Source organism: Vigna angularis, chromosome 4 (genome assembly GCF_016808095.1).
Source record: "Vigna angularis cultivar LongXiaoDou No.4 chromosome 4, ASM1680809v1, whole genome shotgun sequence".
In the NCBI taxonomy this organism is placed as follows: domain Eukaryota; kingdom Viridiplantae; phylum Streptophyta; class Magnoliopsida; order Fabales; family Fabaceae; genus Vigna; species Vigna angularis.
Genome location: NC_068973.1, coordinates 38,071,427 through 38,086,438, shown reverse-complemented (window position 1 = coordinate 38,086,438; position 15,012 = coordinate 38,071,427). Strand labels below are relative to the sequence as shown.

General features: G+C 33.0%; 1 protein-coding gene across 1 annotated transcript; it reads right to left on the bottom strand.

Moving 5' to 3' along the window:
• Positions 1-4,434: 4,434 nt before the first annotated feature.
• On the bottom strand, positions 4,435-8,568 carry LOC108330013 (mitochondrial carrier protein CoAc1). Its single transcript, XM_017564451.2, has 7 exons — positions 7,843-8,568; positions 7,189-7,274; positions 6,900-7,107; positions 6,025-6,151; positions 5,645-5,829; positions 5,291-5,419; positions 4,435-4,796 (listed from the first exon to the last, which is right to left on the bottom strand). The coding sequence occupies exons 1-7, from the start codon at positions 8,020-8,022 to the stop codon at positions 4,689-4,691; spliced, it is 1,023 nt and encodes a 340-aa protein (XP_017419940.1). The 5' UTR covers positions 8,023-8,568; the 3' UTR covers positions 4,435-4,688.
• Positions 8,569-15,012: the final 6,444 nt, after the last annotated feature.

Genomic DNA, 15,012 nt, shown 5'->3' with positions numbered 1-15,012 from the left:
ACAGCAGATCAATAACGTACGCTCTTGGCCGAACGACCTTAAAAATATGCACAATAATAGGAGCGTTCGTTATAAAAAAACACGAACGAACGGTTTACAAAAATAAATACCGAACGTTCAAATACTAAACATAAAGCAAAAGGGCGCTCGTTCTAAAACAGCCCACTAACCTAACTAAACTAACATATAACCGAACGTTCTACTGTTCGGCCTTCACTTCGATCTCCACTAAGTTTTCTTCAGCCAGGATTCCTTCCTCAAGCGTTTCTTCCAGTGAAGCATCACCCTCTGCTCACATCCACACGGATGATCATTGCAAGGACAAGACGAACGTACAGATACAAGACAACACAATGAAAACGAAAGGGTAAGCTTATTGAATTTAATTCAAGTAAAACATACATTTCATAACATATCCAACAAATCAAATAAGTCACAACATATACTTAAATCAATTCATTCACTCAAACCAACTCCTGATACTAGACAGACCGTCCGGACTGTATGAATTCTGTGTAGCTAAGACGTTCGTGCACCCAGGTGGGATAGCTGGAATTCTCATCAGCTGCCACCTGAGGTTAGTCCGTTCTGTCCAAGTTACAGTTATGGACTAAGACCTCCTGCCATTCCCACACATGACATACTCCTCTCTACTTGAGAACGAGTACTCATGGAATATCAGGATGAACCGCCATCTAAGCTTGCCACATTCATACTTTAACATTCTCATAATCATCCAAGAGTCGTTCCTCCTTGGAACGCTCGTTCAATTTCCATACTCATAATTTCATTTCTTATACTGTTCACACATTATAATATATCATCTTAATATCGTTTTCATATTCCGTTCTAGTTCCATAAAAAGGACGAGCGTTCAGCCCTCTTAACAATGAGGACGAACGTTAAGACTGAGACCGCGAAACACTCGTTTCAAAACAGAGTAAAACCAGCACATTTTATTGACGAACATCATTACCAATTGAATCAGTTGAATGAACTGACTCTAGGAAGATCCGATAAATACTCTGAATAAGTTAAGTACCAAGGCTCGAGGCCGATTCCAGATGGATAGAATTGCCACTAGACAAGTGAACGACCATACAGAGAACAATGCAATTATAGAAACCGACTGCCAGTCAATGACCGAGCGCGGTAATATATATTTATTGACGTTTTTGGACGAACGCTATGAAAGTTTTGGACGAACACTATTTAATCTCGGACGAACGCTATTTCTACTCGTTTGGTAATTACGGAAAGAATGAGCGTTCGGTATAAGACCGAGCGCTACTTAACACGTACGCTTTTGGGACGAGACCATTCGCTGTTTTGAGTTCATAAATAAGAAAAGTAGTAAGGGTGCTATACGATGGTGAAATTAGATTTCAAAATGACTAAGAGTCCAAAGGTACATTTATAAGCTTCTCACTTCTCACACAACACTCAGGATATCTACGTTCGGCCGATCGCACAAACGTAGCTCTAATACAAGAGGGCGTTCGTCCTCAAATAGAATTCTTTCCAAATGAAAGAATTCCTTTTCAATTGAATTTGGCAACAACACCGAACGGTCAAAGACCGTTCGATGACGAACGTTCAATATCATAAGAAAATTCATAATCACATTTTCATTTACATTATACATTTCTCAGCATATACTTTCAAATACTCATCTTATCATATATCTCATATTTCAGTTTAATCATACCATAGTACATTTCATCATTTTCATACATCAACTCATGATCATATTCATATACCAAAAGTCAAATATCAAACATCATACTTCATGCAATTCACCGAACGTGCATACAATACAGTGCAGACATAGGAATTAAATTTAATAAGCTTCCCTTACCCGGATCAGTAGTGATCGTTCTAAGAGAGAGTGATATTGACTCGTCCAAAAGTGGCTTTCTATTCTCAACTTTTCTCTTAAGCTCTTCAACTAAAACTAACCAAAAGAAAACGTAGGGACTTAGTTGACACCCTTGCATGCAGCTGAATCTGGGTTCGCAGGTAATCCAGAAACGAGCATCTAGGTTGGGAAACTTACCGGTTACAGAGTCGGAAGTTGTTCGGTCCAAGATGGAGCTCTCGACGCAGGGAATGTTCCTACGGTTCTGAAACGTGATCGGAGAAAAGGGTGGTGAATTACAGTAGAGAGAAGGTGAAATGGTTCTAGAGAGAAGGAGGAGAAAATGGAAGTTTGATTTATGAGGAAGAAGAAGGTGCACGCAGAGAATGGGAAGGAGTGTTTCAGAAAAATCAATTCCCTTCCCAAAGTCAAACGGACGTTCTCTCATACACTGACACCTGGCTTCCACTATTGATTTCAGAACATTTCAATTTGACACATGGCAGACGTGCTCCAGAAAATGTAAGTGCGTTTTAATTGCACTGAACGTGTGGCGTGGGTGAATTTATGGAAGCTGACAGGTGACTCAGCAGTGTATTAATTGAGACGTGACAATTGAAAATATTATTTTTAAAAGTTAATTAAAGTTTTATAATCGCATCAAACTTACTTTAATTTTAACTTTAACCCACTTATAGGCCATAAATCAAATTGACATCTCTATCTATAAGTTTTCAACAATAATTTATTAAATAATTAGGGATAAAAGTTATTCCTTCTACTACGTTATAATAATTATTTAAGGAAAAAGAGTTTAACTTTTATTTTTAATATGATTTTACGTTGATTATTTATCATATTTCTTCTCGTATTATTAATTTAATGTATGTTTAGTTGTTGTTGCATTTTTTTCTCTTTATGGTCTTAAAACCTTTTTCATATTAGTTAAATGAAGGGTAGAATAGAGAAAAAAATAGTATTTTAAAATTAAAATATGAAAGTAAATCGAAGAAACTACAAGTAAAAAGAAACAAAGGAAATTAAAATCTTCTTAAAAAGTATTTATAAAGCTTTTCCTTATGACATAACCAGCATTCTAAAAAAGATAGTATTAAATATTGAAAACTATACACTCTTAACCTGCATTAAGATGATTTCAACTAATTCTCTCCCAATAAAAAATTCTTTATTTTTATTGCCATTAAATTTATCCATACTTTGCACATTATTCGCCATTGGCGGTATTTTTCAAATTAATTATCTCTTCTTCTCCTAAGTTATTTCCCACTTTATTATTGAGATAAAATTTAAATTTATCAGATAATAAATACTTAATAAACTAACTATAAAATTTATTCTAACTCTTGATTCAAACTGATATTTAGGATGATTTGTTTCTAAAAGGGATTTAAAGACATAACAGAATTTTAAAAAAATAGTGTTGTGCAGTGGTCAACATTCGTCGGATCCATAGTCAAACAAAAGTTTATAAAAACATTATTATATGATGAAAGAAAAACGAAAAGTAAGAGACAGATGGTCAAAGAACGAGGTGAGTCGCTTTTCTTGTTTTCCATTTTGAAACTGTTGTTTCCAAACCTTTCATTGAAACAAAACAAATAATAAAAGCAAGCTTACCTATTTAAAATATTGTATATTCCAAAACTATCGAAACACGTTCATCTTCATTTTATTCATTTTAAAAAAAGTAGTATCGTTGGATAAGGCAAAATAAATTTTAACCCAAAAAAGTACGCGTCTAAATATTTTGGATGATTTATAATTAGTTATATCAATTAATTTTATTCGACTTTAAATCAAATGAACCATTTATCATAAACACAATTCACGTTAAATGGAAAAAAAAAACTCAAAAGTAGAAAAATGGCTCAATCACGAGGACACATCTATAAGTAAAGAAAACGTTTTAATTAATAGTAGACATATTTTGAATTTTCCACACCTACGTTTTTTCAACATTGTCTCTTTAATTAAATAATTTTTTAATTTAGAAAATGTTATCTTCTCTGTAATTTTTCTCTCTCTCCCAAACAGAACATTATTGTTCAAAATATAGCACGTTGTCAGACTAGCTCCTGTGACCTTATCTCCCCCCAAACATAATATTACATTATCCCAAATATTCAGACTGTAAATAAGTGGTACCTCGTGATATGTTAAAGCCATAAGTATGTTGTAACATGTCTACTTAAATATATTCCTAACATTGCAGTTGCAGTGAGGAGGTACAACACACACATATATTTCTACCGTGATAAGATATTGTCTGCTTTGGACCAAAGCCTCACAGATTTACTTTTAGTACCACTCTAAAAGGTCTTTTATCAATGGAGATATATTATATGTATATAAACTCATGTTTATCTCTTATTTTATCCGATGTGAGACTTTGTTTGTACCCAACACTAATATCATACTCGGTGAAAATCCGTCAAATGATGATGATGATTCTTGTGATTAACAAGATTGTTAAAATAAAAACTCAAGTGATCCCTGGTTACTGATATGGATTTGACGAACAAGAGTTTGTTTTCATTCACAACATCTCTTAGAAATTTCAAGGGGAAATAACTACCTTTGTATTGCATCCATAGTTCGTATGAGTCTATACAAATTTTAAGGACAAAGGAAAAAATGAGTAGCATAATATGGAACTCTCCAGATATGACAAACAAAATTGGACATTAGTTAATTTAAACGGTATATCTGTGAATATGCAGTAATACTCAGTTAGAGATATTCCTGTAAAATTAGTTCAATAAGAAGGTAACATCGTAACTTGTTGCCGTTAAGGGTGAGCATTGAGCAATCATGCTGCCGAAACTGATCGAGACTTTTGCTGTTGAGGTGGTGGTATGCCAAGCCAAGACTTCATCATGTCGTATGTGGTGAAACTAATTGCAGCTGAAGGAACAATCTGTGAACAGAGCAAGTAATGTTTTACATATAGAAGCAAAAAGAAAGCACAGATGACATGCCAATGTTAAAGCTGATATTAACAATTTTAAGGAATCGGCCACAGTTATGGCTCGTGACTATTTTTAAGGGTGTTTTTAATATAGACATGTTTTTCACTGTTTATGAAATGAATGCATGTGTAGTTACTGAAGCAGGATAAAGAGCCTTCATAACTACCACGATTCACCAACTATTATTTTCAGTCCTTAGGTTGTTGGTCAACAGAAAAATTGGTGTACAACAGGATTAGTCACATGGTTTACTGTCCAATGTAATACAGTGGCATCAAATTCCATATCTAGTTTATTCAACTCCAAGAAAACCAATGCTAACAAAGATAAATCCCAGACAACAGAACGAATGCAAAAACAAATAGCATTTCTTTTACAGACAAGGCAAATAATATAAAAGATTAAACATGCATAAACTTGGCTATGATAAGGTGAGCATTACCCTTATATAGTTAATGCTTACGCCATGAAAGAGCTGCCTCCATCCTTGATTACGAACAATCGTCCTAAGTCCATCAATGGTATTTTTATATCTGACATTCTCATGAGTAGCGTTCTGCAGGCTGCCAACCTGTACAAACAAATAGAAGATTATGAGTAAAAGCTTAAACAAGGGAAATGTGCCAATACTATATGGTTGTAAAACTTGAATACGACCTAAAGAGGCTCAAACATCAAATTTTATACACAGCAAAAAGATTGCAGAGCTAATTAGCTAGACACCCATCTCATCATCACCAGAAAAGGGGAAAATGTTTATAAACCTGAGCTAGACAAAAAGTCATGCTTCAAATACCTGCATCTGTCTCTTGACAACATCTAAAGGGTATGTTAAAGTCTGCCCAAACAATCCAGCTAGAGCTCCACAAGAAAGACGCATCACAATGGACTTTTGATGTTCTTCTGGAAGGTAAGTCTTCAGTTTTTCATACATGTAGAACTTTAAACCAGCATATGGAAGAATTCCAGTAAGGGTTGGTCCTAAGGAAGAGAAAAAGGTGAGGTTTCTCATCAATGTAATGGAAAAAATTTAGGCAGTAAAATACAAGAATAATAGCTAATATATGTTGTCAGAAAACATTATCTCCACAATATGTATTCCAACAGTATTCTCCACCACAATAACCAATTACGGCTGTCTTGGTAGATCCTGTAAGCTGCAACATACATACATACCTGCACCCCTATAAAGTCCACGGGCTCCGCCTTCCTTATAGACACTTGTAAGCACACCTTTAATGCCATTATGTGTAGGTTGAGCTCCTCTCATACCATCTTTGATACCTCCTCTTGTGTCCACCACCTATAAAAATTTAAACCACAGAAATACTAAACATTATTAGATTGTACACTAGAAGCAATTATTTCCTCATAAACTATCCCCTAGTCACTAAAGCTAATCTTTATCAATTTTAATTGACTAGGGTCATTATGTCTATTTCAACATTAAGGCATTAGCCTTCATACTTTCCTAGGAATTACCATAACTCATTAGGGATGGCACCGTTTAAGTCTCTTTTAACCAATTATAATTTTAAAAAAACATATGAAGAAAAAGACTACAGAGTCATTTATACTTGTACATACAACTATATTAAATAAGGGACAATTTTATCATTTTCAACATACAAGGACCTTGCAGGCGGGAGAGAATGGTCTTGTCCCTGATCACAAATATGCTTTGAGGGGGAATCTCCAAACTTGCAGCCCAAATGAAGCAATCCCCACGAAAATCCCCAAATGATAGGAAAATTTGCCGTCCCGTGGACTATTGAAATTGGAATCAAGATACCACGATTCATCAAATCACCCTGAAGTATTCTATGAACACCACAAAAGTTTTTATGTCTCTCTATGAAACCGGTGGATGTAATTCTAATATAATATATTCTTCATCTATCTTTTTCCCTGGCGGTACAACCTTCCTTAAACTTTAATTCAAGTTTTCACTAAATATGAAAAAAGAGAAATAATGGAATGGATAATAATGGTCTCTCAATAATTCCATCAAGTCTATTTCAAAGCTTCAAATGTTCGAATCAGATAACTACCTGGTACGCAAGTTTGGTACGAGCAAGATCCAACGGGTAGGTACATAAAACTGAAGTTCCCCCTGCAGCAGAGCCTGCTAAAAGATCAATACAAGGACCCGAACCTAACATTGGATAATTATTCAAGATCCAACTTTTGTAGCGCTCATATGTCATAAAATGCAAGGCTGCATATGGAACAATGCGAATAACACCAGCCCCATTTCCCCTGAAATCACCACAAAAACAAGATTAACGATATATAATTTAAGCTGGAGAAAGCACCATGTTATGTAATCTTGAGTCTTACTTATATAATCCTTGAAAACCTTCCCTCTTGACTAATTTATTCAAAGATTGATACACCCCAAGAGAATGAAATCCAGGTGTCCTTGTCTGTAGATAAAATGAATAAAGGTTAAAAAGGAACATACACCCATTAAGAACTTTCTCACGAAGTAAAGATGGCAAAAGCAAAGTAACAACATCGTAAATGATGTACATCTAGCAAGTGACAACAAACATATAGCTTAAAACCAAAGTAAAACAAAAATCCTTGAAGCAAGGGGCAGTAACCTATGAAAGTTAGTTGATGAGAGTAGAAATCAATGACTTCAAGACTCCAGCAAGAGGCACAAATCAAAGAGGATAATTTAGTTGAACCCGAGGCAACCCAAAACATAATATTATCCTCTCTTTACACATTTAAAAATCTTTCCTCCTTCCCTTATCTTCCTATTCTAGATCCAATATACCTCAGTTCCTTAGCACAAACTTACATTACATATTACTGTTGACTAGTATCATCATTATACCATAAGATATTTACCTCCAATACATCACAAAAGAAGGATATTTAAATCCATTATCATCAAACTTACAACGCGATCTGATCGTACAAGCTTAGAATCGTGTTTTCAGTTAAATAAGTGAAGAAAAAGAGAGAAGAGAAAGAGTGGTGAACCTGCCAAAGTATCTTGACTCGTTCGAGAGGTGCAACAGCGGTTTTAGAAAGCGCACCAGCAAAGCCTCCGGCAATTAGCTCCTTGACATACACAGGAACGCCATCAAAACTAGACTGTTTCCTCTGAATGGATGCGTTGTCCACGAAACCAGCAATGGTAGACCCTTGTGAAGAATCCATCGATTCCAAAAATAAAAAGAAAATAATAAGAATTGAATTGTTATGAATCAGATTAAGGCTATCCACTCTGGAGCTCAGAAAACTCCTTATTCCATCTGCGTTTGGCGAAAGACAAGTGGGTGTGTTGCAATGGCAAGGAATTGGGTGTGTTTAGAATCACAAGCCAATCCCTTTCGGCAAAAATAAGAGACATCAACAGCAGACAAGAACGAGCAAAGGGACCCTTTTCGATTGCAACAATGAAGAGGAATTTACACCGAAAGACAAGGGGTTGTCTGCCCCAAAGAACATAATCCCGTGAATCTGAATGGCGTGAAAATAAAAGGGTGAACAGAAAACCCTTGCTTTGGTGAAAAGGAGAAAAGGAAAACGGGTCTGTGATATGAGAGCTGGGGTGGATGAAGGAACAAACACCCGTTTTCCTTAGAACTGAATTGAATTTTGGGTTTTCTTGTTTTGATTTGACTTTTGATTAAATGACCCCTTTTTCTATGTTCCTATTTTCCCTTTCTCGCAACTGCCAGTTTGCAATCACATAGGATCTTTGATGATGTTTCACGTGGAATGCCGCCGTCACCATTCATCACATCATTTCTGATTTGTCCACGTGAATTTATACAGGAAAATATCTATACTGTCACATTCCTTTTATTTTTTAAAATTAAAAAAACTGAACACCAAAACAATTATCCGTTGCCAATTATATTACTATGAAAATTTCCTCAATTATGTGTTATCTTATGAGATTACACCAGATTAATTCTTTTTTTCATTGAAACATTGTTGAATGTTGTTATTTCTTTAATTAAAAAATATGATTATATAATTAAGATTATCTCAATTTGATTTATATCATTCAATGATCAATTTATTAAATTTCGTGACATTCTTTTATATTTTTGGTAATTAATTAATTAAAGGTGATAAAAAATAAATTAAATAAATCTAGCTAGATAATCCATTATGGTTTAAATACTTTAATTGACAATACAAATTGAATATTTTTATTTAAATTAATTAATTAATTTGTTGATGACGTTAATATATATATATATATATAAATTAAAAAGGAGAAAAATAGTTAATACTAGTTATTATTTTGAAAATAAATAAATTTATTGTCATCAGTGAAATTAACTACTCTATTTAATTTTTACGAATAAAGTAATTAAGTTGTAATATAAATAAGAATAGTAAAAATAATATCTTTCTCCTTAAATTTAAGAGAATAAAAGGGAAATTTAATTAACCGTAATTTAATTAACCGTAATTTTCATGTATTTCATATTCGAAAGTGAGAAAAGAAAAAAATTCCAAAAGTAAAACTTTATTAAGCTTAAGTTCAGTTTGATTGAAAATGTTTCATTTCAATTTGAGCACCCACCAGCTGTTTGTAATTAATCCACAAATTTCTAAATGGAAGAAAATATAATGATTTGTTAGGCAGTGTTGAAAATTTCTTACAACCTACACGATCACGACGACGTTCTACATGCAACATGGTTGATTTCAGAAGTTAGTCCATAATTTTATTACCAAGAACACAAGCACCAGACATACAATAGCTAGAGAAAAATATCGGTATGCATTCATGTGCTAACTATCTGAACAAGAGAGAGGGGAGACGGCAAAACTATGGAAAAAAAAAATCAAGCCTTACTAATAATTGCTTCATCTTGGGTTAGGTTTTCAGGTAGAGGTGATGACGATGCGTCATCAAGGAGAGAGGGTTCCGTAAGAATGGCCGTCGCGGTATACCTTTTGGTATGGTATGCTGAGATTCTCTTTCCCCTTCCTTCGAATATTACAGGGTCATCCTCGGCATCAGGGACACATTTTTCTCCTAGAATAATGGTTTTCATCCAAACAGAGTCCTCTGCTTTCAACTTGGGCCCTTTTATTTTGTCTTCCTTGTGATCCCAGTTCCTTGCAACCGACGAACTCCGTGGCATTTTGATGCTTAAACTCAATGGTGCCCTTCGTTCAGAAGTCACTCTTTTCATCCTGTCTGAGATAAAGGGGTCCTTTGGGACTTGTTGCAATGCTGGTGGAAGAGGCAATCCCTTCTCCTTCTCCTTCTCGTTTTCGTTTTCGTTCTCGTTTTCGTTCTCGTTTTCGTTATTGTTGTTGTTATCCTTCTCTTCTGTATTCGATGTTGGGGAAGTGTCCGATTCTTTGGATAGTTCTGTAGGATCAAGTGTTGTTGTTGGTGGTGGTGGTGAAGGTGACGCTTTTCTTCCAAATCCGCTGCATAAGGCTGTGATAATGGCCATGCTAGCAGCCAAGCCTGCGGCAAAGAACGACAAATATATAATAGGATGGTGAATGAATGACAGAGTTTCAACTGGGAGTCTCCTTCCCATCACAAAGACGTAGAACGATTATTGCCTCCTGCGTTTTTTTTTTCCCTTTTTGTGTATCCCTCCCTTTCTTGTTTTGTGCTTACAGAAGAACAATTTGAACTATGTTACGAGGACTTTTTTCTGCATGCACAAGTCCTGAGAGAAGATACAATTTGAGATGTCAAATATCAAGTTTTTGGGTTTCTTGGGGAAGGAGAAAAAATAGAGATAAGAAGGCCCAACCGTAGATGTTTTTTTTGTCTAGTTTTTACTCTCTCCATTTTTGGAAAATATGACAGCATTCTTGTTGCCCTTCTAAACCTAAAAATATCACTATGTTGCTCTGGATCCTCGTCCTCTCCTCTCTCTCTCTCTCTCGGAAGGGAAAAGGTTAACAAATTTAAAATTAGAAGATATAGGTTTCATAATGTAAGGTTTTATATAAATTAATTAACCTTTATTAGTTAATTGTTAATTATATTGCTTTTTCAGAACAAAATATTAACTTTGAGTTTTAACTACAAACTGACAAAGAAATTATTTAATATTATTGAGTGCTCATGTATAGCAATGGAAACAAGTTTTTTAGTTAAGAAGGCTCAATTAAAGAACGTATCTTAAATTAAGAAGTTGTTAAAAAATTATATTTTGACGCACTTTATCAAATAAACACCGGCTTGACAATTTTAATGGTATAATAATAATCAACAATTTAATTTAAGAAACAGAAAAATATAATTACAATATTATATTATAACATATTCATGAACAAATAGTTATTTTCTTATTATAGGTTACCAATATTATCAATAGTTTTCCTTAACTATCACATTCGTAATCTGTATGCAGTCCACTGATATATTATAAGTGTTCTAAATGTTAATTTTGACATTTATTTGTATTGAAATTGTACAATTTGTCAAAAAATATAAATATTTATTATTTTTACAGTAAAATAGGAAAAAGAGAAGAAAAAAGGTAAATGGAAGGCAAAAAGAAAATAAAAACGTAAAAAGAAACATTAGGTGTACATCACACACATATTTTATTACAAATTACAAAAACAATAAAGTAGTATTAATTTGAGCTATATAAGGACACTCTTAATCTACTTCGAGTTACGAAGCTTTCAATGTTAATTTTAGCTTAAGTGTTGCAACATTACTAAGAAAGGAGGAAGAATTTTCAATATATTAATGCCAGAAGTACCTCGTCCTAAACTATAGAAGATTCAATAATTGTAATTTAAAATCCTATGGAAAGATAAAAAAAAGTAATTCACAAATCTTAATAAAATTACTTAATATAGGTGGATTGGAAAGATAAATTTTGATTTATCAATTGTTTATAACATGATTCTTGATGTCATAATATTTATTAAAATTAATATTCTATAACGTAGTTTTTAGTAATAAATAATTGCTATAAAGAATCATTAAAATTATATTTTAATTTGCAACACTAACAAAAACAATATTTAATGATGATTTATTAGGACAATTGTAATATGTTTACCCTAACAACGGAGACAATGACAAACTTTCTCAACTATGAATAACTTCTTGTTGTCATAAAAGCATGGGAGTACGTGTGTGAAAATAAGAGAATCCATGGTAACATTTTCGAGAGTGAGGATGATGAAAATTTTATTAAGTTATATAAACTTTTGAGGTAGTTATTGATAAGTTTTTTTTTTTTTAATTTCGTTATTAGATGTTAAAACCAAACTAGTTGACAAAAAAATGAAATTATAAATAAGAAAGATTGAGGTGAGGAGTGTGATGGTCAAAAAGATAAATAGCTATTAATTATGAAGTATGAAAGAATTATTCCCATAGTCTTCTTGTTAAGTTCATATCACTTTCTAGGTTAATTTTGTCTAACAAAACATAGTAAGTAAACTTTCTATATCATTTACTTAATTTACATCTAAAAAGCGAAAATATCATGTACTTATTCTACAACATAAAGTCCAAAAGAATGTCACAAAAATTCTATTTGTGCATATATTCAAAGTACTATAAATAAACTTCTAAAACATGTCTTTAAATTTCATGCTTAGTGCATTATTTTTTAGTTCTATTTATTTTATTATTACTTGTATACAATCACCCTAAAAATAAACACATCATTTTATTAGAATTTTATAATTGATATAAGTTTATCAATAAATTTCTATGATCATCTTATCGACACTTATCCTTTTGAAAACTACAATTAGACTTAGTGTACTTGTCATGTAAAAAATATGTTTACACAAAACACTTTATTAATAAATATACTATATAAAATAATATTCACATTCTTAAAAAGTAAAAAACAATGCATATTATATATTTAATATTTTATAACTCTAATTTTATAATTTTAAAATCATCATTTATATTATAATTTTCATCATCAATTTTGACTATACTACATACAACTCATCATCAATAAATCTTCAACCTTGTTTGCAATTTCTTTATAATTTTTTTACTAACTCTTTATTATTTTACATTTCTTATATCCTTTTAAACATCATCGTTTCTGATAATATTTAATGAACTTTTTATTTAAATAAGAACTCCAACTCATCAACTTATTTTGCAACAAGTGGATGAATGTTTGACTTTGTGGGAACCCTATAGAATCTGCATTATTTTTCACTGAACTCTAACTACATTCATAAAATCTTACTTTCGAATAGCATGAATTGTTGATCTTTGGTATACCTCACTGTAAAGGATAATATTCTCACCAAATTTCTTTCTCTCATTATAACATGTCAAAGCTTCATGTGCTTTTACTTTTGCATAACCATCTCTGGTTTAGTATGCACCTTTATATTCTACCACGCACACCTGCAAAGCATGAAACTTGGATTCAATTCCTTAACAGGTTTTTCATATTGTAAAGTGGAAATGCCACAATGTTTTGAAGGTTTTAGATATTAAAAAAAATCACATTATTCACAAAGTTCTCTCATAATTGAACAAGATCTTTGAAAACTCTTGACCTTTCTATAACTTTTATAAAAGTTCTAATAGTTAAAAAACATTTAATAATAGTGTTGCAGTTTGTAACATTGTTAACTAATAAAATTATAAAATAACATATAACAATTAAACAAGAGAATAAGGTAAAATAAAAATCGTGTCACCAACAAAAAAATTAAACAATACATATTTATTTAAATGATATATATACATTTTTTAAATTTTTAATAAATCAATATTTTAATAAAAATATATATCTAAATTTATCACAAACTTAAAACTCAATTAAACATTATATTTCTATTCATAAAAAAAGTATGGGTGGATAAAAAGTATGGTTAGAAAATGAGTAATTCTTCCTATACCTGATCTATCTCATCCGCACCTCCTTATTCTTTGATATTTCCAAACTGTGTTCCTGTAATCTTTTAAATGTTTTTTTATTTGACTCATTTAACAATTAGAAAAAGCACCAACCCCTTCCTCTTCTGTATCTCTTTCCCAAACCCTGCACCCCTTTCTTTTTCTTTCCCCTCTGTCACTATTTATTGCATTTCATATTTCCATCCCTACACCTCATTTCTTTCTCCTCTTTTCTTGGAGTGCCCTCTCTTCTCGGAGTGCTCCTGTGGTGAGCTCTTACCTTGCCGCACTCGAAAGTATGGTTAAGAAACTGTTGGAGTTGGAGATGCAGTTCATGATAGTCGCACTTGGAAGTGCGTTCACCACACTTAAAACTGTGGTTGATGTTTACCACTGGAATTGGGGTTTAGGAGTTTTTTCTTGCTTCTAGACGTGGCCGTCATGGGTTCCTCCGCTTACATCCACAACAGCGACAGCTCCAATTGCCAGAAGATCTTACCGGTGCCGCTTCTAGTCGACGACATTTTGTGGTGCTGGTCTCCGCCTTGGAAATCATGGAGTCTTCGTCATGTTCGCGCTCATGGTGGGCCTCACTATCAACGGTGCTGCAACAACGACTTCCTCATTTTTTTTAGTCTGGTTGTTGTAAGCCACTCGCCTGGGTTCATAACGAAGAATAATATGTTTTGGGAAGTGTCAAAAAGGGTCTAGCAATTCATTTTTGGATGTTTCCTCTTCTTCACCCTTTTGTAGTGCTACTGCTCCATCACATATTCTCATGTCACACCCACACGCTCCTCCACTCTCATCACCAACCAATTCAATAAACCTATTTATTGTTTTCAATGGTAGGGTCACACACACATTTTCAATTCCTTAACCAATTCTTCTAAATGCCTTAAGCCATCCAAATCACGTAACTAGCAAAATTCAGCATTCTTCTTGTTAGTAACAAAAATAAAACCAAGTCTTATTTGTGGTCCATAAATAACCTAAAAGTCATCTCTTTGGAGTTTGGAATAGCTAACATACGAGAAGATTAAATTTATTCGATACCTCACCAACGATAGTAAATGTTTTCTCACAAAAGAATCATAGATGTTTGTACACTTTTTTTTGCCCTTTCTGATATATATATTTTTTATCTTTACTAATTTGATTTGACCCTTGTGTTTTGGAAAATCTTACTTGGATGTTCTAAACTTCCAATGTCTCATCTTACCCTTTTCTTTGTCACAAACCTGTCCAGGTAAAACATAACCACATCCCAACAAAAATTCACCTTTTTACAGTAAAGCAAGAAAATT

What these genes read in the sequence shown, in the direction of transcription:
- LOC108330013 (XM_017564451.2), bottom strand. Translation starts at nt 8,022, where the DNA reads ATGGATTCTTCACAAGGGTCTACCATTGCTGGTTTCGTGGACAACGCA. An exon ending in GGTTTTCAAGGATTATATAA is followed by an intron (nt 7,108 to 7,188) that starts GTAAGACTCAAG and finishes TGGTGATTTCAG; the next exon opens with GGGAAATGGGGCTGGTGTTA. An exon ending in TGGACTTTATAGGGGTGCAG is followed by an intron (nt 5,830 to 6,024) that starts GTATGTATGTAT and finishes TCTCTTCCTTAG; the next exon opens with GACCAACCCTTACTGGAATT.